General features: G+C 52.9%; 2 protein-coding genes across 3 annotated transcripts in view; both read right to left on the bottom strand.

The window, feature by feature from the left end:
* The window catches only part of NPM2 (nucleophosmin/nucleoplasmin 2), a 3,422-nt gene extending 1,653 nt beyond the window's left edge, over positions 1-1,769 (bottom strand). The window contains exon 1 of the mRNA XM_064637848.1: positions 1,703-1,769. Coding sequence (XP_064493918.1) covers positions 1,703-1,769 — 67 coding nt within the window. The remainder of the gene's footprint in view (positions 1-1,702) is intronic.
* XPO7 (exportin 7) overlaps positions 400-24,780 on the bottom strand; it is a 42,732-nt gene continuing 18,351 nt past the window's right edge. For both annotated transcript variants that reach the window (XM_064637858.1, XM_064637856.1), the window contains exons 6-28: positions 24,589-24,693; positions 23,043-23,208; positions 22,465-22,538; positions 20,760-20,879; positions 20,154-20,300; positions 19,004-19,176; positions 18,604-18,797; positions 16,187-16,292; positions 15,073-15,208; positions 14,189-14,262; positions 13,058-13,138; positions 12,549-12,612; positions 11,275-11,383; positions 10,767-10,873; positions 10,218-10,306; positions 9,681-9,788; positions 8,162-8,244; positions 7,243-7,457; positions 6,444-6,582; positions 5,570-5,730; positions 4,370-4,468; positions 3,974-4,101; positions 400-2,114 (exon numbers count right to left, since the gene is read on the bottom strand). In XM_064637858.1, the coding sequence (XP_064493928.1) occupies positions 2,021-2,114; positions 3,974-4,101; positions 4,370-4,468; positions 5,570-5,730; positions 6,444-6,582; positions 7,243-7,457; positions 8,162-8,244; positions 9,681-9,788; positions 10,218-10,306; positions 10,767-10,873; positions 11,275-11,383; positions 12,549-12,612; positions 13,058-13,138; positions 14,189-14,262; positions 15,073-15,208; positions 16,187-16,292; positions 18,604-18,797; positions 19,004-19,176; positions 20,154-20,300; positions 20,760-20,879; positions 22,465-22,538; positions 23,043-23,208; positions 24,589-24,693 (2,772 nt within the window). In that variant the 3' untranslated portion in view covers positions 400-2,020. The remainder of the gene's footprint in view (positions 2,115-3,973; positions 4,102-4,369; positions 4,469-5,569; positions 5,731-6,443; positions 6,583-7,242; positions 7,458-8,161; positions 8,245-9,680; positions 9,789-10,217; positions 10,307-10,766; positions 10,874-11,274; positions 11,384-12,548; positions 12,613-13,057; positions 13,139-14,188; positions 14,263-15,072; positions 15,209-16,186; positions 16,293-18,603; positions 18,798-19,003; positions 19,177-20,153; positions 20,301-20,759; positions 20,880-22,464; positions 22,539-23,042; positions 23,209-24,588; positions 24,694-24,780) is intronic.

Raw genomic sequence — 24,780 nt, 5'->3', positions numbered from 1 at the left:
TGGGGAGATGTCAGGGCTCCAGGGGAGATTTTGGGGTGCAGGGGGGGGGAAAATCAGGGTGCAAGGGGAAGATTTCAGGGTGCAGGGGAAGATCTTGGGGCTCTAGGGGAGATTTTGGGTAAAACCAGGATGCAGGGGGAGATCCTGGGCTGCAGGGGAGTTTTTGGGGTGCAAGGGGGAAACTTGTGGTGCAGGGGGAGATCTTGAGGTTCTGGGGAAGATCTTGTGGCTCTTTTGGACATTTTGGGGTTTTGTGTGAAAACAGGGTGCAAGGAGAGCTCTTGGGGCTCCAGGGGAGATTTTGGGTAAAAACAAGGTGCAGGGAGAGATCTTGGGGTTGCAGGGGAGGTTTTTGGGTGCAGGGGTGGTGGTGGGGAACTGAGGGTGCCAGACACGTGGTCAGTAGAAACCATTGAAGTTTTATTTGCAGTCACAATGCTTACACTGTTTGCAGCAAACACCCTGACAAGTCAACCAGCATCTGCTCACGCGAAAAAGGGACCCAACACACAATCGCCAGAGGAAAGAAAACAAACAAAATCTTAAAAAACAAAACAAAACAAAAAAAAAAAATCAACAAAAAAAAATCAACAAAGAAACCCAAACAAACAAAGAAAAAAAAAAAAGAAGGGGGAGAAGAAGGAAAATAAAATTAAAGAGTAGGTGGTGTCTGGGAAATAAAACTGAAGCCCTAAGGACGAGTGTCTGTGGGTAGAGCTGAGCAAGAGGATGCACACGACTAGCAGCAACAATAGTGGGAAAATACAAGGCAAACAGGTTCCCTCCCCCATCAGCTTTCCTCTGTTAAGTCAATTTTTCTATCGATTTATATCCCGAACGTTTCTGGTGGTGACTCGGAGAAGAACTGGCTCGTTCCCCAGGGGGGTTCAACACTTCATGCTGGGCAAAACCTTGTTATTCAGAAGCCTCCCTGTGCTGCCCTGAGCTCCTGCTCACGCTGGGGGGCGGAAGGGGGGATAAAACAGAAGTGGGGGAGGAGGGGAGGCTCTGGGAGGGGACAGGGGCTACTGCTCCAGAGGGGGGACAGGAGAGACACCCACGAGCAAGCACGAACGGAGGGTCACGCCATGGCTTCGAGTTCCCAATAACAAGGGCGAGAGACCGGGGGAAATTGTGATTTCAAGGGGGGGCTTAATAAGAAAAAATATACATTTTGGAATTTTACAATGCCTCTTTTTTTTTTCTCTTTGTTTTGTTTTTGTTTTTTGTTTTTTTTTTTAATTTTTTTTTTTTAAATTTTTGTCGGGTTTCGTCGCCGTGGTTTTTGTTTTTTTGTTTTTAATCCTTTTTTTTGTATCTTTTTTTTTTTAATTTTTTAATTTTTTTTTCCTGCTTCTCTCTCTACTGTCACTAAATAGATTTCTCTGCACTTTCACACACAGCCACCCCCTCGCCCAGTAAAGCTTCAGGCCACACTTTCCTCACTCTCATACACAACCCTCACGCCAGCACCGGTGCACCAGGACTCTGTAAAAATTTCAATCACACTGTATTTTTGTTTTTTTTTTTTTTTGTTGTCATTTTGTGTAGGTTTTTTGTGTGTGTGTGTGTGGTTTTTTTTTTATTTTTTTCCTCTTTTTTTTTTGTTGTTTTTTTTTCTTTTTTTGTCCTTTTTTTTTGTCGTTTTTTTTTAAACTCGAGTCAATATAAACCTTGTTCAAAATGTTATGAAAAAATGTACATGTTTTATACAAGGCAGGCTGCAGCAGAGCGCTGGCGTTTCCACATCCAGGGGTAGGGAGAGACATCGGATTCTTGCACCTGGATTATGCCCTTCCACCCCCTTTTTTTTTTTTTATTTTTTAACCCCACGGAAAACAGAAGCACCTGCCCAGGTAGAGCTCTCAACCTCCTGCTCCCTCCTCCCTCGGGGACGTGGGATCCACAATCCAGCCCTGGGGAAGGGCAGGGATTAGGAAGGGCCTCTTTTCTTTCCATCAGAAACCCCTCTGGGCCAGGCCAAGGAGATGCTGCTCTGTACAGCTGGAGGAGGGAGGTGTCAGCTCATCATGTCGTTGCTGTTCACGCCGTAGGTCGAGTTCTTCATGGAGTCGTTCACCTCCCTCCGGAACGCTGACAGGTTCTGGGTGAACCTGGGGGGGCAGGCAGGGCACTCAGGGACCCCCTCGGGCACAGGGATCACGGCAGGGCTGAGCTGGGAGGGACCCCCCTGCCCAGGACACCCCAAAATCCCACCCTGGCCCTGAGAGGATCATCCAAATGCTCCCTGAGCTCTCAAATCATGGAATATCCTGAGCTGGGAGGGACCCCTGGGGAGCAGTGAGTGCAATCCCTGCCCAGGACACCCCAAAATCCCACCCTGACCCTGAGAGGATCATCCAAATGCTCCCTGAGCTCTCAAATCATGGAATACCCTGAGCTGGGAGGGACCCCCGGGGAGCAGTGAGTGCAATCCCTGCCCAGGACACCCCAAAATCCCACCCTGACCCTGAGAGGATCATCCAAGTGCTCCCTGAGCTCTCAAATCATGGAATATCCTGAGCTGGGAGGGACCCCCGGGGAGCAGTGAGTGCAACTCCTGCCCAGGACACCCCAAAATCCCACCCTGGCCCTGAGAGGATCATCCAAATGCTCCCTGAGCTCTCAAATCATGGAATATGCTGAGCTGGGAAGGACCCATGGGGAACAGTGAGTGCAACTCCTGCCCAGGACACCCCAAAATCCCACCCTGGCCCTGAGAGGATCGTCCAAATGCTCCCTGAGCTCTCAAATCATGGAATATCCTGAGCTGGGAGGGACCCACGGGGAGCAGTGAGTCCAACCCTCAGCCCTGCACAGGCCCAGCCCTAAAAGTCCCACCCTGTGCCCCAGAGGAGCATCCAAACAATCCCTGAGCTCTCAAATCATGGAATATGCTGAGTTGGAAGGGATTCACAAAGGAGCATCCAGTCCAACCCTCAGCCCTGCACAGGACCATCCCTAGAAGTCCCACCCTGTGCCCCAGGGAAGCATCCAAACCCTCCTGGAGCTCTGGCAGCCTTGGGGCTGTGCCCACTGCCCTGGGGAGCCTGGGCAGTGCCCAACCAAGGAAGAACCTTGTCCTGGGATCCAACCTGAGCCTGCCCTGACACAGCTCCAGCCATTCCCTGGGTGCTGTCCCTGGTCCCCCAGAGCAGAGCTCAGTCCCTGCCCCTCCTCTGCCCCTGCCCAGGAAGTTGGAACTGCACTGAGGTCTCCCCTCAGTGTCCTCTGCTCCAGCTGAACACACCAAGTGCCCTCAGACTCCTCACACAGCCCCTCTCAAGGCCCTTCCCCATCTTAGTGCCCTCCTTTGGGTGCTAAAGCACTTCCAGGGCAGCCCAATTCCTCACCCTGTACCTGCAGAGTTATTTCAGAACAACCCATTTCCACCCCCGAGCTCGTGAGAAGGAACCTGCCCCGATGAACGTGATGAAAACTGAACCTCCAAAGAACTCATTAAAAACACGTGGCCTGCAGCCCAAAGCCCCAAACCAAGCAGTGGGATATGAAGTGTTTGAAGGCAGAGCTGGGCACTTGGAAACCTGCCCCTCTCCCTGCCTTGCAGCCTGAAGCCACTCTGCATTTTTGGGTTGCTGGTGCCGTGTTTGCCCTCTGTAATAACCCTGAGCAGTGCAGGTTATTGAAACCCAGCTGAGAAAAGGATCATTAAGCACTGCCAATTAATTTAAACACTGCCTGGTCAGCCTTGGGGAAAAAAAACACCAAAAAACCAAAAAATTCTGCCCTGATTCCCTAAAATGGAATCGTGGAACTGAGGCTGGAAAAGCCCTCTGAGGTCATCAAGCCCGACCCTCAACCCAGCAGTGTCAAGCCCAGACCCCCACATGTGGGAAATCCCTGCAGGGATGGTGACTCCACCACTGCCCTGGACAACCCTTTCCACGAAGGAATGTCCTGGAAAAGCTGCTCCAGTGCTGTGCTGTGCAGGAGGCCCCAGCCCCACACTGACCTGTCCCTGTTCTTGGTCAGCAGGTTGCGTTCGATGCCCTCCATGAGGTTCTCGAAGCAGAGGTGCATGGCCTGCTGCTTCTCCGGGGGCTGGCTGTTCACTATGCTGTTCCTCAGGTCAGAGAAATACTGGGAAGAGAGGAGAAGGATGGGTTAGTTCCCAGGGGACCTCGGCTTCGGGGCAGGACACGCACAGGGGGCTCCTGGGAGGAGGGAGGGAAGGTGTGACAGCTCTTCGGGGGGCTCTGAGGGGAAGGGGATTGGATTGCTCAGCTCCGAGGGTGTGCAGGGAGGGCTGGACACCCTTCCCTTGGCACGTGCTCTCTCCAAGGCTTCCCAACCATCTGCTGCTCCCTCAGCCCCAGCCAAGCCCTGCCATCCCTCCTGGCTCCGTTACCTTCTCGTTGAGCAGGATGAGGCCGAGCAGGGGCCTGGACATGGACCACTGGTTCCTGCAGTCCTCGAAGATGATGATGTTCAGCACTGTCGAGAGCATCTGGAGGAGGGAAATGGGGTTTGAGAGCAGCCCTGCCCATCCCAGCTCCCTCCCCAGCACGGCCCAGGAGCAGCAAGGCACCCCCAGGGCTGGGGGCTCAGGGGTGCAGAGCCCTGAGTGCCAGGGAATCCTAGAATTTGGGGTGGGAAACACCTTGGAGGCTATTTGCAAGAGCACAGAGTGACAGGACAACAGGGAATGGCTTAAAACTGAGAGAGAGTCGGGTTAGATGGGATATTGGGAAGGAATTCCTCCCTGCGAGGGCGGGGAGGGGCTGGGATGGAATTCCCAGAGAAGCTGTGGCTGCCCCTGGATCCCTGGGAGCGTCCAAGGCCAGGCTGGAGCAACCTGGGCTAGTGGGAGGTGTCCCTGCCCGTGGCAGGGGGTGGGATGAGATGAGCTCTAAGGTCCCTTCCAACCCAAACCATTCCATGAGTCCAACATTAACCCATCCCATCGTGGGAGGAGCTGGAGCCTCCATGAACTGCTGGATTCCCAACACATCCCATCCTGCCCCAAGGCAGCCAGGGAGTATTGTCTCATCTTCCCTAAACAAGGGAATGTCTGAATGCCCTGAGGAATTTCCTCTCACCCTTCCCTGCCTTTCCCTCCACAGCCTCCTCAGGCTCAGGCCAGGATCCAGCCTAGCTGGGCTGGAAGATGCAGTTTCTCTTTTTTAGCCTCAGAAAATACAGTCTCTAGCCCCCAAAAAAGCCTGCTTTGCTTGGCACCTGATCCACCAGCAAGGGTGGAACAATATCCCAATATTCCCTGTTTCCACGTGGGAGTTGTGCTGACACTTTGACAAGTCCCAGTGAGTGAGGCTGGAGAACACCAGAGCTGTGTTTCTCTTAAAGCCAAAAGCTCACTTTTTTGGCTAATCTGAAAGGCCAAAATGGTGTTCCCTGCACAGGGGACAACCACATCCCTGGAGCAGGGCTTGGAATCCCACGGCATCACACCTACCCCACGAGGACTGTGTGGGACAGCAAAAAAACCCACCCTGTTTATTCCAGAAAACCCTGGGGGCTGCAGAGCAGGGTGTGACATCATGCTGGGAATATTCAGGGAGCTGGTGAGGTTCCAGGGCTCGGGAATTACCTGCTGGATCATCTCGGGGTGCTGCTGCATGATGTGCAGGAAGCGGTTGCTCTCCTGGGTCAGGGGGGTCGTTCTCTTCTTGGTGCTGCGGGACAGTTGCTTGAAGAGATAAGTGACAATGTGGTCCAGGCAGGAGCAGCAGCCCGTGCAAACCATGGTGTCTGCAGGAACAGGGAGAGCGGGAATGTTGGGATGCTGCTGGAAAGGCTCCCAGGGGAACAGCGACGCTTCTCGGGGGCCTTTTGGGGTCTGAGGAGCAAAAACTGCCCCAATCCCAAAGGGGTCAGAAACCTCCTCCCTGGGGTGAGGCTAAAGAAAGGCTGGGAGAACTGGGAATGTACAGCCTGGAGAAGGGAAGGATCCAGGGAGGCCTAATTGTGGCCTTCCAGTGCTTGGAAAGAGCTGGAAGAAAGGTGGAGATGGACTTTGGGCAAGAGCCTGGAGGGGCAGGACAAGGGGAATGGCTTCCCACTGCCAGAGGGCAGGGATAGAGGGGAGAGTGGGAAGGAATTCTTCCCTGTGGCTGCCCCTGGATCCCTGGGAGTGTCCAAGGCCAGGCTGGAGCAACCTGGGCTGGTAGAAGGTGTCCCTGCCCATGGCAGGGGGTGGCACTGGATGGGCTTTAAGGTCCTTTCCAACCCAAAGCATTCCATGATTCCATGATATTCACAGGGATGGAAGGGACCAGTGCTGGGGTCACCTGCTCCAACCTCTCCCTCCCTCTCTCTAACATTCCACCTTTAACAGAGGGGAAACTCCTCCACCCCTTCTCACAAGGGATATTCCATCTGTTATCCCGAAACTCTCCCAAATCTCTCTCTCTCCACTTCCAAACCAAATCCCTGAAAACACAACAGAGAGCAGGAGGAATTACCTAGTGCAGTGAGACCTTCTGAAATGGAAGAGAGAATATACATGATTACATGAGGCTCCAGACTGGCTATAAAGTTCATGTGGTCCTGGGTAAGAACTTCCAGCAAGGAATAGTAGGACTGGCTGAGCTTGGGATAATCCTGCAGGGAAAGGAGGAGAGGAAGAGTTTTAAGTCTTCATGGTTACCCTGGAACCATCAGTTGAGGCTTTCTAGACCCAACCCTTTATTAATCACCTGGAAAGAACAAACCAACTCCTCTTCCAGCATATTTATGGGCAAACAGATTTTTCCCCCCCCTTCCTTCTCCCTCAACAAAACCATTCCACATCCAGCAGGTTCCCAACTCTGGTCTATTAAATCCTCTTTCCCACTGGTTGCTGTTTTCCCACAGGAAACTTGGACCTCTCCAGGTGCCAAGTCACCCAAAAATTTAACATCTGGGATACTGGGAAGGAATTCTTCCCTGGGAGGGTGGCGAGGGGCTGGGATGGAATTCCCAGAGAAGTTGTGGCTGCCCCTGGATCCCTGGAAGTGTCCAAGGGCAGCTTGGAGCAACCTGTGCTAGAGGAAGGTGTCCCTGCCCATGGGATGATTTCTAAGGTCCCTTCCAACCCAAACCTGGGGAATTATCTGGGTGGGGAGGTGACACCCCTCACCCAGGACCCGCTGCTGCACATTCCAGGAGCTGCCATTCCCCGCCGGCCCCTTCCAGGGGCGCGAGTCCCCTTCTCTCCTCGATCCCTTTCCCACCCAACCTCCCAGCCCTGCCTCCCTGGGGTGTTCCCAGCGTGATGCTCACCAGGAGGTCGCTGTGGGGGATGGAGAGCAGCAGTTTGATGAAGGTTTGCAGGGCGTTGTCCAGGGCGTCGTCCCCGTAGAGCCGGAACACCCCGAAGTTGACGTAGCTGCCGCTCAGCGCTGCCTTCAGCATGGAGAAGCAGATGGAGATGCCCTTGAGCTTCAGGGCGTAGACCTGATCCTTGGGGACCTCCCCCAGCGTCAGGATGCGATTCCCTGCACGGCACAGAAGCGGGGTCAGCGTTCCAGCACTGCATCCAAAGCCTCCCCACTCCAGGGGGGCAGGAAAACCCAAGCGGAGCTGTTAAGGAAGGGCTGAGGCCACCAAGGATTTGTCCCCCAGGTGAGGGTTAGGGAGACTGGTACCAGTGAAAAGTGTGGCTCCTCTGGGATTTCACAAAGCCATGGAGTGACAGGACAAAGGGAATGGCCTTAAGCTGACAGAGGGGGAATTTAGAGGGGATATTAGGAAGGAATTCCTCCCTGGGAGGGGCTGGGCTGGAATTCCCAGAGAAGCTGTGGCTGCCCCATCCCTGGGAGTGTCCAAGGGCAGGTTGGATGGGGCTTGGAGCAACCTGGGCTAGTGGAAGGTGTGCCTGCCCATGGCAGGGGGTGGAACTCCATGATTTTAAGGTCCCTTCCAGCCCAAACCATTCCGTGATTTTTCAGGAGAACTCAGTGTGTTTTGCTGTGGGGACAGGAACGTTCTCCATGGTGTCACCCTCGCAGGGGCCCAGCCTGGCTCCTGTTTCCTTGTTTCCCTCTCCTTGCCTGGCCACCCCATGCTTCCAGCAGCACCATCTCCCTGTATCCAAGCATCCACCTGGCACTGCTCCCCAGCCTGGCTCCTGGAGCCTTCCCAAGCCATGGGGGAGTCCAGGGTAGCCCAAGGCTGCTGGATCCCACCCGGGGCCACTCACCGTAGGTCGTGATCATTTTGCTGGTCTCTCGGAAGAGCAGGATTCCATTGGGAGAGGACACGTCAAACTGCAGCCGTTGGGATCTGAGGGAAACACAGGGAATGGTTAGAGACACGCTGGATTCATCCCAGGGCTGGAGCCAGGCTGGGAGAGCTGGGGGGGTTCACCTGGAGGAGAGAAGGATCCAGGGAGACCTGAGAGCCCCTGGGGCTCCAGGAGAGCTGGAGAGGGACTTGGGACAAGGGATGGAGGGGTAGGACACAGGGAATGGTTCTCGGGAAGGAATTCCTCCCTGTGAGGGTGGGGAGGGCTGGAGTGGAATTCCCAGAGAAGCTGTGGCTGCCCCTGGATCCCTGGAAGTGTCCAAGGACAGGTTGGAGGAACCTGGGCTAGTGGGAGGTGTCCCTGCCCGTGGCAGGGGGTGGAACAGGATGAACTTTAATGTCCCTTCCAACCCAAACCACTCTGGGACTGGAAAGTGCAGCTCAAACACAGCTGGGAGCAAAACCAGAGCCACCAGTGCAGGAGCTGCTGGTTCTGGGACTCCTGGATGCTCCCTGAGATCCCACCCTGCCCTGGTAGGAAATCCCAACACCACACAGGACACAGGCACTCGGGGCCAGAGGAGCTCTGCTGTGGCAGAAGAAAGGCCCTGTATTTCTCAGATGTCAGGAATATTATGGGATTGAGGCTGGAAATCAATCAGTCACTGGGATACTGCTCCCAAACACAACCTCTTGGAAGGCCCTGCAGCCCGGCCTGACTGGCCCCTATTCAGGGCAGCACCAGTGAGTCCCAGCTTGGCACTTGTGCCCCTGCAGTGACTCAGCCTGACAACTGAACCACAACCAGCTGCCCAGTTCACCTCTGGAATAAATGCCTGGATGGTTTCCAGCAGGGATTGTGCCCCGGCTGCAAAGATGCAGCCTGGCAGGATGCATTCCCAAGAGCTCCCCAAGGCCTGTGCCCGAACCCTGTGTCCCTGGAACAGCTCTGCCCCTTCCCACAGGGTTGTGCTCAGCCGGCTGGGAGCCAGAGCATCATCCTGGCAACCTTCCCATGCCAGCTTAGACAGCTCCTGAATTATCCCAGCAGCGTCACAGGTCCCTCTCTGCTGGCAGAGAAGGGCTGAGGCTCCAGAGCAAAGTGGCTGCCAGAGGGAACAAGGTCCATCTGAAAGCCAGGTTTTTAAAAGGGACCAAATTTCCTGCCCCCACCTGCCAGTGCTGCCCTTGGGAATGAAAATATCCAGAGGTTATTGATTGTGTCTCGGCCTGATGGAGCCACGGGATCTGAGCTGGGGGATTTGCTTCCCTGCTTGAACAATCCCAGTTTCCCCCCCCTCTTCTGTCCCCCCTGGCAGCTTTTGGAGCATAAATAGATCGAAGGAGAGAAAACACAACAGGGCAGCGACTCCCACCCAGAGCAACAAACACACACAGAGGGAAGGGGCTGAGCCTTCCAAGCCCTTCCAAGCCAAAGCATTCCAGGAAATCCCAGCCACTTTCCAGGCTCCTACCTGTTGTGGACCAGCTCAGCCATGAGTTTGAGGATAGGGGTGGTGCAGGCTGGGTCGTGGTACCAGAGCTGGATGGCTCTCTGCAGGATTGGCATGTAGGAGGGGTATCTGCCAGGAAAGAGCTAAGGACTTCTGGGCTCTCCAGAGGGCAAAGTTTCCATCAGAAGGCACATTTTGGGTGCTGCACACAAGCCTTGCAGAGCAGCTTAATTAACAGGGCCAAAGGACACGGATTCCTCACCCAAAGGCCACGGATCCCGCTGCTCCAGGGACAGCAGGAAATGCTTTTGGTGCTGCTGGGCTGCAGGGCAGGGAAACCTTTGTGTTTTATAGGTCAGAGCCCTTCAGAAAACCCCGGCAGTTGAGCTCAGAGCAGCCTTGGAGGTTCACTTGGCTGCAGATGGGCCAAGTCCAACCTATTTCAGGACACCAAGTGCCATAAAAGTGAAGAGAAACCCCAGGCAGGATTTCACAGGGAAAATGGGACATTTGGATGCAGTCAGGGGTGGCTGCAGTTTTAGGGGAACGGAAGGATACATCCACTCAAACAGCATCATGAAGCTGGTCTTGGCATTGAAGGCAAAGGCAATTCCCCTCAAATCTCTCACCAAACCCACCAAAGTTCTCTGTGTGGAGAAAGGAAAGGTGTTAAAATAAAATACAGGCATGGAGCAATCCCTGCCTGGTTCCACTTCCCTCCCTCCCATCCCAACAGCAATCCCTGCCTGGCTCCACTTCCCTCCCTCCCATCCCAACAGCAATCCCTGCCTGTGCAGGAGCCCAATCCCAGCCTGGACAGTCCTTCTTCTCCATTGCCAGGAGCTGGGACACCACTGGGATATTTCATTCCCAGCAGAGGGAATGGTGGCAGGTGATCTCCCTGTTCCAACCCCAAACCACGCCTGATCCTGAGGGATACAGGCCATTCCCCCTGGAAGGGAGGCTCCCACCATTCCAGAGGGGAGAGCAGCTCCCACTCTGCACAAATGACTGCTCTCTCCTGCCCCTCTGAAAACATCCAGGTCCCTAAGGAAAACAGCAGGGAGAACATGGAGAACAGGGATAACAGGGAATGTCCCAACTTACTTTTGCCTCTTGTTCGTTGAAGGTGTTTGCGCTGAACATCTGGGCCACAGTCTCAAAGGCAGCAGTGAGGGGAAGCATGAACTGCTCGTACTGATCCTCATCTTCCCCTGAGAGGGGGAAAAAAACCCAGGAATTCAGGAGAAAATAAATGGCACATCCCTGTGTCCTGTGCCAGACACTCCCCCGGAGGCAGAGGGACCAGAGGTCTCCAGCCAGGTGATCTGTCACTGCCAAAATCTGACTGATAAGTGGCTTGGAACAAATTGAGCCATGTCAGGAAAACATGTGGGATATCAGGATGGAAAAATTCAGCCCCAGGTTTGGTGGCCTGTGCCCGGCAATGTGGCATCAAACCCACCCTCGAGCTTCCTTCCCTTCCTTTTTCTTTTGGGGGGTTTTCCAACTCCAGCCTCCTTTCCTGGAGGGGCTTACAGCTCCCTAAACAAGCAGGGCCCAGCTTCCAAAGCCCAGGATATTGCTCTGATTCCCAGGAAAAGCCCCCAGGTACCTAAATCCACCATGAGCAGACGCCCCAGTGCAGTGTAGAACGTTGTCCGACACCTCATGTCCGTCAGGTTGGACTGATTGTTAATGCCCAGGAAGGAAAAGTGCTCACTCTGGAGAGGGAAAACACAGGTGGGTTAAAGAGGAAGAGGCCTCCAGTGGCACCAGGGGAGGTTTGGGTTGGGTATCACGAAAAAATTCGTCATGGGAAGGGTTGTAAATCATCGGGACAGGCTGTGGTGGAGTGTCCATCCCTGGAAGGGTTCAAACAACACGTGGAGTGGCACTCGGGGACGTGGCTGAGTGGTGACGGTGGTGGTGGTGCTGGTTGGTCACCAAACTCGGTCTTAAAGGGCTTTTCCAACCTCAACAATTCAGGGAACCACCACCCTGAACAGGCTCCTGAGCCAGGGGTGAGGATCCCAACTCCAGCTGATCCCAGGCTGGGCACTGATGGGAAGCAGCGGGATCCAGGGATCCCTGGAGCTGTCCCGGAGCACAGGCCACCAGAGGGCAACAGGCACTGCCTGGAACAGCAAATCCCAGCGCTGCCATCCCTCAGCCTGGAATTCCCCAGCCCCAGGTGAACCAGGAAGTCTGGCTCTGCCTCTGGAGCAGAGATGGAATCTCTGGAGCAGAGATGGAATCTCCCCCTTTACTGCTGGGGATCCTTCAGGCTGCCTTAAAGCAGCTCTCTGAGAGCAGATTGCCCAGCTACTCTGCCCACATTCTCCATGGAAACAGCAATTCCAGACTGAATTCAGCTTCTGGGCCGAGGGCAGGACGTGGGAATGCCTGAAAAGCTCAGGGAATGCAGCTCCTCATTCCACCAGGCATTGAAAACCCTCTGGAAGGGGCGCTGGGTGTCCAACTGCTCCAGCATTGGAGCATCACAGACACATGGAACACAATCATGGAATGGTTTGGGTTGGAGGGACCTTAAGGATCACCTTGTTCCACCCCCTGCCACGGGCAGGGACACCTCCCACTATCCCAGGTTGCTCCAAGCCCTGTCCAACCTGGCCTTGGACACTTCCAGGGATGGGTCTGGCCTGACTGGAGAGCAGAGCCCTCCCACACTAAGTGCCACAAAATCACAGCCCCTCAGAACCCAACAGAGGTGGGACACAAACCACACCTTCCACAGGCTCACCTGGTACCAGGGAGGCACCTGGGAGCCAGGAAAACTTCCAGAGTGTGTCAGTGTCTCCCCTGGGGATTGTCTGAGCTGCACAAAGGCAGGGGGGAGAGGGGGGAGGAGGAGGGGGAAGGACTCACCGTGTGATTGTTCAGCATGAACTGCACAGCGCTCAGCTTCACCAGCTTCCTCACGCTGCTGTACGTGCAGGGGGGTTAAGGAAGCAGCAGAGAATCCCTACAAAATCCTTACAAAAGCACTCCCAGGGCAAAGCTGGAAGGGGATTGTGTCTGTGTTATTCAGGACGTTGTGGATTCTCCTCCATTTGTTTCAAGAGCAACCAAGGCCTCAATGGAGAGACCTGCAGTGATAGGTTTTGTTCACTCTGCCATAAAAAAATTTGCCTGGAGCTTGTGGAAAAGCAGAAGACAGGCTGTAAACTGGCTGTGGGTGGTCAACTCTGAAGCAATGATCCAAAATGTAAAAAATCTACATCCCAGTCATCCACTGCGATCCAACGAGGTGTGGGGCAAACACACCCTGCTTTTCTCACTGCCCAAAAGGTGAAGGGGTTCAGGGAGCTGTGACTCGCTCCCGGGCCACTCTTCCCTCATCCCTGTGCCCCCAGCAGCTCTTCCCAAAAGGATATCCAATGGAGAGGTCGTTGAGCAGCTGCAGCGTCTTGGAGGTGATGGGCTCACATCGACCCCAGTACTTCAGGTTGGTGATGCTGCAAGAGGGAACAGGACAGGGATGGGTCAGAGGGGGTTTGCTCGGATTCCCCTGGGCTGGGCAGCGGATTCTTGCAGTTTAAGTCACCCCAAAATGCTCAGCTCCACCCTCCACCGAGACCACAGACAGCACAAGCCACAAAAGATCGGTATAAAATCACTGTACTTACATTTGGTTGACTAGAAAATTATCCTTCAGATAATCTTCACTACTTGGGTCCCAAGCTACACTGGCCCATAGCCAGGCCCTTGGAATTCTGGGGCACTCCAGGGCTGGTTTCTGCAGCAAGGGTAAGAGAATTCTGCGGCAGTGACTACATGCAGACGTATGCAATTCTGCACCTGCACCATCCACTGTCAGCTGCAGAATTCTAGTAGCCCTTGCTTCTTCCAGGAGAGCCATTCCATCCCTCGGGAATGCTGCCCAGCCAGGCTTTGTGGGATGAGCAAGGCCCCGTGCAGGTAAAAACGGGGGCGATGCTGAACGAGTGCGGGGGGAGCTTTGGGCTGCTCGGCACCAGGCACAGGGCACTGGGTGTCAGCTCCTCAGTTGGTTCCAAACGCTCCAAAGGCTGGACAAAAAGCCAGGCTGGGTCTGGAGAAGAGGCCGAATTGGGTGTTGATGGGAGTGGAAGAGTTTTTTTAAGGGAAGGATTCGGGACCGAGCGGCAAAGAAAAGCTTCGGAGGAGCCGCCGGTGCCTCCCCACAGAGCTCTCGTGGCTGCCAATCGTGGAGTGACCACAGGGGACCTGTGCTGGGAGCTGTCCCCTCCCTGCCTCTGCTTTTTACTGGGAAGAGAATCCGTTCTCCTGGCGTGTGGCTTTATTTTTGTGTCTCGGCGTGGTGGACAAACCAATCCTGGGCGCCCTGCGTGACCTCAGCCCTGAGAAAAGCCTGTAATTCCCTCGAGGAGAGCCAGATGTTCCTAGGTTTTTTTGCTGCTTTTTTTTTTTTTTTAAGGCTGACCAACACTCCCTCAACAACACTGCAGTTTTCCTGGTGCAGCAGAGCCTGGGCTCTGGGCTGCCTGGGGGGCAGCAGCACTTACATTTTCCCGATGAACACGCTCAGCACCATCGTCTCGTCGTTGAGCCCCAGCACGTCGGAGAGCCGCCGGTACAGCTGGGGAGGGAACAACACCCGGTTAAAAACTGCCAGGAAAACAAGGAATCCTCCAAGAGGAGTTGTTTTTCCCTGGGTGGAACCATGTTGGGAGGTGTTTGCTCCGGGATTTCCCAGATCTCGGCATCTGATCTCGCCCCTAATCGCTGTCTCCTCTTTCTTGGAGGTCCAGACACTGCACATAAAAGCAGGAGCACTTGGTTTTCCAAGGAAAAGGGGGCATAAAAACCATGCTCCTCCACCTCCAACTACACCCAGTACTTACTCTATTTATCTGGAACTCTTATCAGCAGTCCCCAAGTCTCCGGGGTAGGGAAGGAAGGTTGTGATCAGAAAGGAAAAGAATCCAGTTTGGAGCAATGTTGTTCCCATCCTCCGTGGGTTTTTTTCATTTAAAACAAGGATATCACACCTCTAAAGAGGCACCAAGGCACCAGTACACCTACAACTGCCTTGGCATGAAGAGAAGGGAGATTTATCTCCGCTTCAGAGCCAGGGAAGCAAGAGAGAGATGAAACTCCGTGGGTGTTTGAGGTGGTCAGAGGTTTTCAGGGAAAACTGAATTATGGTTTCCAGTTCTCAGCTCCCGAGAAGGAGCCAAAGCCAATGGCTCCTTCCTGACGTGGGTATTTCAAAACAGCTCAAAAATAACACTTGGAAACAAATCTAGAAATCACAGCACATGGGACTTGCAAGAATCTCCAGCTGAAGAGAGGAGAAAATCATTAATGCCCCTGGTTTTCCTTAGAAAAAAGCAGGGATCACTGGAGTTTGGATCCCCAAGGAGCCCCAGCCAAGGGCACTGATTACCTTGGAAGACTTCTGCACCTGATCTCCGATATAGATCTTCCGGAACTGCTCGAAGAAGCTCAGCATGGCCAACTCCAGCTTCTCATTCCCAGCCTGGGCCAGGCGGGAATCCGTCAGGTTCATCAGCTGCAGCACCCTGGGGAAAGGTGGGAGAACACACCTTGCTGAGGGACACAGGGAGCAAGGAGGGATTTCTGGGATTGTGGTGCTGTTTCCAGGCCTTTTGCTTCCCGGGGGAATTGTTGTTTTGGGTTGGGAATTCACAAAACCAGTGCCCACGGCAGGTTGCTCTGTGGTGTAAAGCTGTTGTGAGGCTTCTCCATCCCTGCAGGAACACCCCCCATGAGCTGGGGGGGGGATCTGGGGGTAAAGAACACCCCTGCAGCACAACTGGGGGGCAAACCCAAGGATATCCCTTTGGGCAAGTGCCACAAAGCAGGAAAGAAGCCCAAATATTAACAGATTTCTACGGACATTTATCATCTGTGATGGCTCTAAAGGCAACTGAAATATAGATGGGGGTCTCATAATTTCCCCTTTTTAATTCATCAGCCTGATGGGAAGCCAGAGCTTGGACCTGTTGGTTTACCCACAGCTCAGCTTCCACACCTTCACACTTCAGCTCCTTCTCCTCCCCTGGTTTCCAAGGGGAGCATTAAGATCTGGACCAGAAAACATTCAGTGGGACTCAAGGTTTCATCCTCACACCCACCAAATAAAGCTTGCACTGGGCCAGGATTTGCAATCCCAAAAATCCCAGCACGTTTTAGGGAACACCGTGAAGTTTTAACTTCAGAACTACAACATTCACAGTTCATTTATGAACAAAAGCCTCTTGGGATTATTAACCATGAAAAAAAGACTTTTCCCTCTCCAACCCAGCAAAGAACCATCATGCATTTAGTCAGTGATTGAACCAACAAGCCCCTTTTCCATGTTCTTCCCCTCTCAGTTTGCTCCTCACAACCCAAATCCCCCCAGTTTAGCCAACGAGCGCCACCGATCCCTCCTTCCCTCTGCCAATTCCAAGGGGTTTGGAGGTGAAAGGAGGGGAAGAACAGGGTCAGCAGGGTGGTTTTGGGGAGGGCTCCAGCAGCCAGAGGCGCTTCCCTACCGACAGACCAACTCTCCATCCATGGCATCCTGCTCGTCCGTGCTGGCGAACGACACCCGCCCGCCAATGACCGCCCCGATGATGTAGACCAGCCACGTCAGGCGCCCTGCAAGCAACACAGGACATGAGAACCAGCACAGAACCACGAGATCCATGAGATCTGACCCTCATCTGGGCACACAGAGCGGGCACAAGGGGTGTCTTTCTCCCCACAGGACTCGGTTATGCACCCTGTGGTGAGGAACCTCTCCTGACGGCCCCTGGTGTTGATCCAGGGCTTTGATGGAATGTGCAGTGCCAAGGAAAAAGGCTCTGGGGTTGTGTTTATGAGACAGAACTTTCCATCTTAATGCTTTCATTGCTATTTTGTGGTGCTCCATCCCTGGAAGTGTCCAAGGTCAGGTTGGAGCAAGTTGGGCTAGAGGAAGGTGTCCCTGCCCATGGCTGAGGGTGGGACTGGATGGGCTTTGAGGGCCTTTCCCATCCCAAACCATTCCAGGATTTACTAAAAGAGTAAAAAAGAATGCCAGGTCTCCCTGGAAGACTGTCCTTATTCAGAGCTTTTCCACTGCAGAAAGTCACTTCCTTGTAAAAGGAGGTTCTGTGCACTTTAACGTGCCAGCAAGTGTTTATTCCTTCAAGGGATGTGGAGAAGTCAACTTAGATGGGAGTTTTCCCCACAAATAAAGCCGAAAGAAAATAAGGAATAACTGTGTTAAACCAGGCAGTGCCATTTCAGAAGGAAAAGGAACAGTTCCCATACCTGTGCTGACGCACCCAACTCCTCCAGGGAAGGGGAAGCAGATCCAGTGTTAGAGAGGGGAATAATCCCTGAGCCCCCAGAGGAGCTGCTGTGCTCTGGCCTGTGTTAAATAACTCCTGCCCCCCCACGCTGAGCCCACCCTGGGCTGTGCACACAAACCACTTCAGGCAGTGGCACCAGGTGAAAATCCCACTGCCAGTGGCTCTTTACCAACAACCAGCTGGAGGTTTCTGCCCCACAGCCAAAGAGGAGGGTCAAAGGAGCACCCACATCCCCCCTCAGGGAAAACAGGGATGGCAGTGCTGGAGGGGGAACACCCTCGTGACTTGTCTCTGAAAGAACAGGCAAGGAAATGTGTTATATTTCCCCAGAAAAGTTGAAATTGGGTCAGTTGTTGGACAGCACTGTGAGGAGGGTCAAAGCAGCACCCACATCCCAGCTCAGGTAAAGAGGGACGAGCTGGGCAGTGCTGGGTGGGGAACACCCTCGTGGCTCTGACAGAACAGGCAAGGAAACACATTGTATTTCCCCCCAAACATAAGGATGGGGTCGGTTCTAGGACAGCCCTCTCTCCAGCAGGAACACTGGGTGTCCAAACCATCCCGCTCCTTGTGGCAGCACAGGGAAGACGATCCTTCCTGCTGGGTGGGTTCTCCTGGGAATCCCAGAATCAGCTGGGTTGGAAGGGACCTCTCAGATCATCAAGACCAGCCCTTGATCCAACCCCGCCGTGGTTCCCAGCCCATGGCACTGATGCCACATCCAGTCTCAGCTTAAAAACCTCCAGGGATGGAGAATCCACCCCTTCCCTGGGCAGCCCATTCCAATGGCTGAGCACCCTCTCTGCAAAGAAATTCTTCCTAATCTCCAACCTAACCCTCCCCTGGCACAGCTGCAGACCCAGCCCTCTTGTCTTGCTGATGGTTGCCTGGGAAAAGAGACCAACCCCCCCTGGCTCCCCCCTCCTGTCAGGGAGTTGCAGAGAGTGAGGAGGTCTCCCCTGAGCCTCCTCTTCTCCAGGCTGAGCCCCCCCAGCTCCCTCAGCCTCTCCTCCCAGCACTTGTGCTCCAGTCCCTTCCCCAGCCTTGTTGCCCTTCTCTGGACCTGCTCCAGCCCCTCCATGTCCTTCCTGAGCTGAGGGCCCAGAACTGGACACAGCACTCCAGGGGTGGCCTCACCAGTGCTGAGTCCAGGGGCAGAATCACTTCCCTGGCCCTGTTGGCCACCCTGTTCCTGAGCCAGGCCAGGATCCATTGGCCTTCTTGTCCCCCTGGGCACACTCTGGCTCCTGTTCAGCTCCCTGTCCATCCCCACTCCCAGCTCCCTTCCTGCCTGGCTGCTCTCCAGCCCCTCTGGCCCAGCCTGGAGCTGCCGGGGGTTGTTGTGGCCAAAGGGCAGGACCCGGCCCTTGGCCTTGGGGAACCTCATCCCCTTGGAATCAGCCCAACTCTCCAACCTGTCCAGGTCTCTCTGCAGAGCCCTCCTGCCTTCCAGCTGATTGACACTACCCCCCAGCTCGGTGTCATCTGCAAATCTGCTGATGGTGGACTCAACCCCCTCATCTAAACCATCAATAAAGATAGTAAAGATATTAAATAGGTATTAAATGAAACCCTCTGGAAGAAAACCCTCTGAGTCCTGCAGCTGGGCTCACCTTCCTGCACAGCCACGTCCATGGGGCTGGCAGTGGCACTCTGGAGCAGCTCCTGGTAGGACTGGGCTGACTGGTCGAAGAGCTGCACGAGCAGAGCACACGTCTTCTCGTACTCGCAGCGCCCGATGGTGGAGAGCTGGTCCAGCTGCTGCTGCACCAGCCCCGTGTCGTCCAGGGGATCCTCCAGCCCGTCCCTGAGCGGAGAGAGAGCGGGTCAGGAAGGGATTTATGGGGTGGAGATGGTCTGTCCAACCACAGCAGGGGGTTTGTGGGGGGTACAGGGCGTTTCCCGGGCCCACGGGAATTCCAGTTGAGGTCACCCCGGAGCTGAACAACCCCAATTCCCTTTGGGAAGCCTTTCCTGCCAGGAGAGCAGCTCCAGCCCTGGCTCTGGCCTCACCTGAGGATGATGTGCACGGATTCCAGGCGGGATGTGATGTAGGCTTTGGTGACCTCGGGGGTGTAGGTCTCCAGCATGTGGGGCTCGGTGGCCTTCACGTAGGGCACGGACGCTGCCAGGCGCTGCCACAGGCTCAGCAGGTAGTGAACACTGTTGGGAGCAAACTCCCAGTGCTTCCAGAGGGAAAGGGAAGGAAAAAAAAAACCACAAACGCAGGGAATTATGATCTGGATTATTTTCCCCGGATTATTTTCATAGGATCGCAGAATTCCTGCCCCCCCCTCCTCCTCCGACTTGGGAGGGCCACGGGTGGTGCCAGAGGGGTCTCCTTGCACTGGCAGAGTTTCCACGCTGGAAATGCCAGTGGGAACAAGGAATTTGAGGAGTATCAGGTCTGCTGAGCCAGGGGGATACAGAGATCACAGAACATCAGAGTGGTTCGGTTTGGAAGGGACCTCAGAGCTCAGCTCCTTCCACTCGCCATGGGCAATGAACCTTCCACTGGGCACAGCAGCATCTAAAAGCTTGAAGGGCCTGGTTGCCAAATTAACCAGGAATTCCAGTGCACACCTGGATTCAGTGGCATCAGCAGCACTCAGGGAGATAATCCCGAGTCCCCAGGATGTGGAGCTGAGCCTCCAGTCCCCAACCACGGCCGAGCTCGCACTGCACAGCTCCCCACACCCCCTGTGCAGCCTCAAGCTGCTTTCAGATATCAAAATTTAACAAACAAAAGGCATTATCTGAGCTGTACAATGTTCTGATCCCTGCCCTGTGCAGGGGGGTGGTTACTAGCTCGATACACCAGTGGAAAACTCAGTGGGAATAGGGCTTGATATCCCTATTACTGGCAATCCCTGCGACGTGAAGTGAGACACAATTCTAAAAATAAGCCTTATTTAACAGGTTGGGGGTTTTTTTTCTTCTCTGCTAGGATTTGGAAAGCCTCTGGAGGCATGGCAACTCTGCCTTCCCCCACAGGCTGCTCCAGCTCCATTCAGCAGGAATTCACAGGACAATCACGGCTACACCGCGGGATTCTCCGAGAGGGGTTTGGGGCAAAAATAACGTAAATTAAGGGGCAGGGAACAGAGCAGGGGGGTGGGATTTTTGTTTCAAGGGGAGACAAGAGAAGGAGAGCCAGGTGTACCTGCAGGCTGGTGACGGTGAAGTTGGCAATGAGCCGGATGACCTCGGGGTAGTTGTCCACCTTCACCAGCTCGCCCAGCTGGTAATTGCTTTTCAACCGCGCCAGCAACCGGCAGAACTCGTGGTAGTTGTTGGGGTCTGACAAGCTCTGAGAGGAGAAAAAGGGGAAGAGGAACTGAGGAACAGCTCAGCAGTGACTGCAAGGGGCTCAGATTGTCACAGAACCACATGGGTTGGAAGGGACCTCCACGGTCACCGAGCCCAACCTTCGACCGAATCCCCCCCTGCCCAATGAAGCGGCTCAGGAAGTGCCACGTCCACTTGTTTTGTGAACACTTCCAGGGACGGTGACTCCACCACTGCCCTGGGCAGCCTGTTCCAATGCCAAAGTACTCTTCCAGTGAAGGAATTTTTCCTGCTATCCAACCTGAACCTTCCTTGGTTGAGAAAAGGAAGAGAGCAGCAGGACATTGCACCCTTCTCCCCTTTGCCAAGTTCTTCTTCCTCCTGTGTCCGTGATCAAGTGGGACATGGACATTGGAGGTATTTTTGGTGGAGAAACATGATGAAGAGGAAGCAGAGCCCCAGTTCCACCTGGAACACCCACCTGGGGGTTTTCCAGTATCCGTTTGACTCCATCAACGAGATGAGATAAGAACTTTGCCCGCTCGGCGTTGTTGAAGAGGGATCTGCGAACGGAGGCGATCTGCACCAAGCAGGACAAAACCTGCAGGGGCACAGGGGGGTAAACAGGAAAACAGGCATTAGGACAATCACAGGAGCAGCAGGTTTCCTCCTCGTGACAGGTGGGATGCTCCTCTGTGTGTGACACAACAGCTCCACGTTTGTGATTCTGTGCAGGAAGGAATTACGGCAGAGGAGGGAGTCACCCAAAGGAACAGCTCCATCCCAGCATCACACAATCAGGGAATCACTGAGGCTGGAAAAGCCCTCCAAGGTCATGGAGTCCAACCTGTGACTGATCTCCACCAGCCCATCCAGCCCAGAGCACTGAGTGTCCAGTCCTGCCTTGGGCACCTCCAGGGCTGGGGACCCCAAATCTCCCTGGGCAGTTCCAATGCTTAACCAACCCTTTCCATGAGGAAATTCCTCCTGATGTCCAACCTGAGCCTCCCCTGGCACAATTTGAGGCTGTTTCCTCTCCTCCTTGCTCAGAGCAGAGCCTGACTCCCCCTGGCTCCCCCCTCCTGTCAGGGGCTTGCAGAGCCAGAAGGTCCCCCCTGAGCCTCCTTTGCTCCAAACTCTGCTCCCAAAATGCTGGAATTCCTTCAGCTGAAGACTGAAGATACACTGGGACTGGCTGGGAAAGCTGAGAAATGTAACACAGACTTGGGAAAGTATTCCAGGGGATAAAAGAGTGGCAAGAGAAACACAATTAAACTGTTCTCAACCCAAACCTCTGAAATTTAAATCCCGAGGAAATTCCAGGGTGCAGCTGCAGCAGGAAGAGGCTGGTGAAGAGGACTGTGAAGAGCAGGGGCAGTGAGTTGTGAGCAGCACCTGCAATCCCAATCCAGAGGCAAATCCCCATCCCCTGGAGCAGTGCAAGGCCTCCCTGCTCATCCCTGCTGGCTCTGGCAGTCCCTGATCACAGGGGCAGGACAATTAAATTGCTCCGGATTTCTACTCATTAACAACAACCAAAAAACCCCAGAGTCTCACACTTCAAACCTCTCATGAATATTTGAGGCTCTAAATTCAGAATTGGCCAATAACCCTCCACCACCACGAGCAGTGGTGTCTCCATGGAAAAAAATCCTTCCCTCTGTAGCCAAAGGGCTCGTTTTCCTTGCAGCTTTAATTATGGGAAATATTTATCAGGCAGAGAAATGCCTGCCAGGCAATCTTTTCTTTTTTTTTTCTCCAAGAAATAATCTAACTTTTAGTTCAGTTGTGCTATTGGCCCTTTCATCCAAGTGGGACATGGCCTAGTTTTAAAGTGGGGAAGGAGAAATTCCATCCCTCGGGGTGTTCCCAGACTTCCTACCTACTGCTCCTAACATGCTTTCAGGATCCAGCAGGAGCACAGAGGAAATAACATCAGCTGCATCCCTCCAAAACAGGGCTGAGCAGGCAGACTCCATGGGAGGACAAAATTGGAATTCCAGCAAAAAAACTGCTCTGAGGGCAAATCCAAACCCTGCGGATGCTCCTAAAAAACCTTCAATGGCAGCACTTGGACACTTCAGCACGAGCCATCAGGGTGGGGTGAAGTCACACTAAACCACCAGTGAATTCCCCACATGGATCCCACAAACCCTTCCTGGAAGGGAAAAGGGCACTGGACTTACCAGAGGAGAGAACGAAGGAGGGATGGAATGATAAAGATCAAAAAACAACTGAAGGGTCGAAGAATCCAAGAATGCTGCAACAGAAAAGAGCATTTTACCTCCATTTCCTGCTTTCCACACAGGCCTGGTGCTTATTTTATCCCCAAAGCCAAGTGCATCTGTCACACAAAGCGCCCCCAACCCAAGAAAACTGCTGAAGGATTTTGTATTTTCACGCAAAAAGCCTTTTCCTAGAAAATAAAGGAACCCACTGGCACTTGGAACTGAGGGAGAATGACAGGGAAGTATTTTAAGAACACAATCTGTGCAAGTGCCTGGTGAGAACAGCAAGGATGTGGAGAACAGGTGCCAAATTATGTTATTTATATATTTTTAAAAAAAAGAAAAACCCAACCAGTTTGGTGCTCTTTGAAGTGGGAGGTGCAAGAGTGGAAGGGCAGAGGAGTCAAGATGACCCACCCTGAGTGGATTGTGTGGTTTTCCCCCTAAGGAAAAGCTGGATTTAACCTCTGGAATTCCATGCCCGTGGTTTTTATGGAGCTCAGAGAAGGACTGAGCAGGTCCTGCAGCCCCATTACCTGATCTCCAACTGGTTGGGATCTGCACAGTGCAAAGATCATCCGAGGACTCGTCCGTGGAGGTGCCGATGAAGTCGAAGTTCAGGCAGTTGTGGGTGAGCTTGAGGAGCTGCATGAGCAGCCCGTGCTGGCTTTCATCGTTCAGGTTCAGGTTCTTCCCAGAAGCCTGCAAAACACGTGGGATTAAGGCAGGAAAAGGAGGGAAAAAAGAAAACCAAATCCAGGTGACAGCCAAGGATTGAGGTCGGAGCAGGAGGTGGCACCGTGAGGGTGGTGTGGCACAGGCACCGGGCGTGTTCTTACAGGAGGGGTTGGCATGGGCACATTCCAGGCTTTCCAGGGGATGGATAAACAGGCAGCACTTCCCTCCCCGCTCCTTTGAAGCCACAGGGAGCAGCTGCCAGGTTTGATATCCAGAGATAAGGAAGGACACCTCCCGGGAGGGAATCCAACTGGGAATCCAATCCTGCTGCTCCCAGGGAAACCAGGAGCTGCTCCGGGCAGGGAAAACATGGATACCCTCAGGTGACACTCACAACTCCAGGGATGTGGAATTTTGGGGTCATTCCACTGCAGTTTAAACACGCTCTGTGCTCCTGGCCAGCCCAGCCACCCTTTGGATTGTCACTCTGGACTTCAAACCAACTGATTCTGGTTTTAAATCGACTTATTCCTGCTTCAAATCAACTGATTCTGGTTTCAAATCGACTTATTCCTGCTTCAAATCAACTGATTCTGGTTTCAAACCAACTTATTCCTGCTTCAAATCAACTGATTCTGGTTTCAAATCGACTTATTCTGGCTTCAAATCAATTTATTCTGGCCTCAGATCAATTTATTCTGGCCTCAGATCAACTGATTCCTGCTTCAAATCGACTTATTCCTGCTTCAAATTGACTTATTCTGGTTTCAAACCAACATATCCTGGTTTCAAATCGACTTATTTTGGTTTCAAATCAACTTTTTAAAGTTGATTTTTAAAGCAAGTTCACTCAATAATTAGCAGAAAAAACCTGGGGAACACCAGACAGTCAATATTTATCGTGTGTTAAAATACCAATATTTATCACGTGTTAAAATACCTATATATATATTATAATATATATAATGTATATATATAATATATAATATATGTTATAATATATAATAATGTATATATAATATATAATATATAATAGTATATATTATATAATACATTAAAATATTTCTATATAATTTTATAATATTACAAATATATTATAATATTATATATTATCATATAATTATCATATAATTATAATATATATTTATGAATATGTAATATTTTTCTATAACATATGAAATATACTTATTATATATTTTTATTATATTCATTAATAATTTTACTTGGGTTTTTATTGATTTATTTAGACATAAAATTTCCTTCAATGAGCCCGGGTTTTCCTGGAAAAACAAGTCCAGAACCCAGCGTTCAGGACAAGGAAGCTCCTTCCAGGAGGGAATTTCAGCCCCCAAACGTGTTTCCCCTCCACTCAGCCCCCAGTAAAGACTCCAAGCCCCTCCTTACCTGTTTCAGTAAACTGCAGGACAGGTTGAAAATATCAAATAAAGAGGAATCCCGGAAGGAAGAGGCAATTTTCCTGTGCTTGGTCAGAGGGTGGGTTGTGTCCGCCTGGCAGAGGGAAAAGCAGCTCAGAACTCCTGGAATGGGATCCCTGGGGATGCACCAGGATGGGAGAATTCCATGGATGAACTCCTA

The sequence above is a fragment of the Pseudopipra pipra genome, chromosome 28 (genome assembly GCF_036250125.1).
Source record: "Pseudopipra pipra isolate bDixPip1 chromosome 28, bDixPip1.hap1, whole genome shotgun sequence".
NCBI lineage: Eukaryota > Metazoa > Chordata > Aves > Passeriformes > Pipridae > Pseudopipra > Pseudopipra pipra.
Note: the sequence above shows the minus strand (reverse complement) of the source record. Positions and strands in the feature narration are given on the sequence as shown.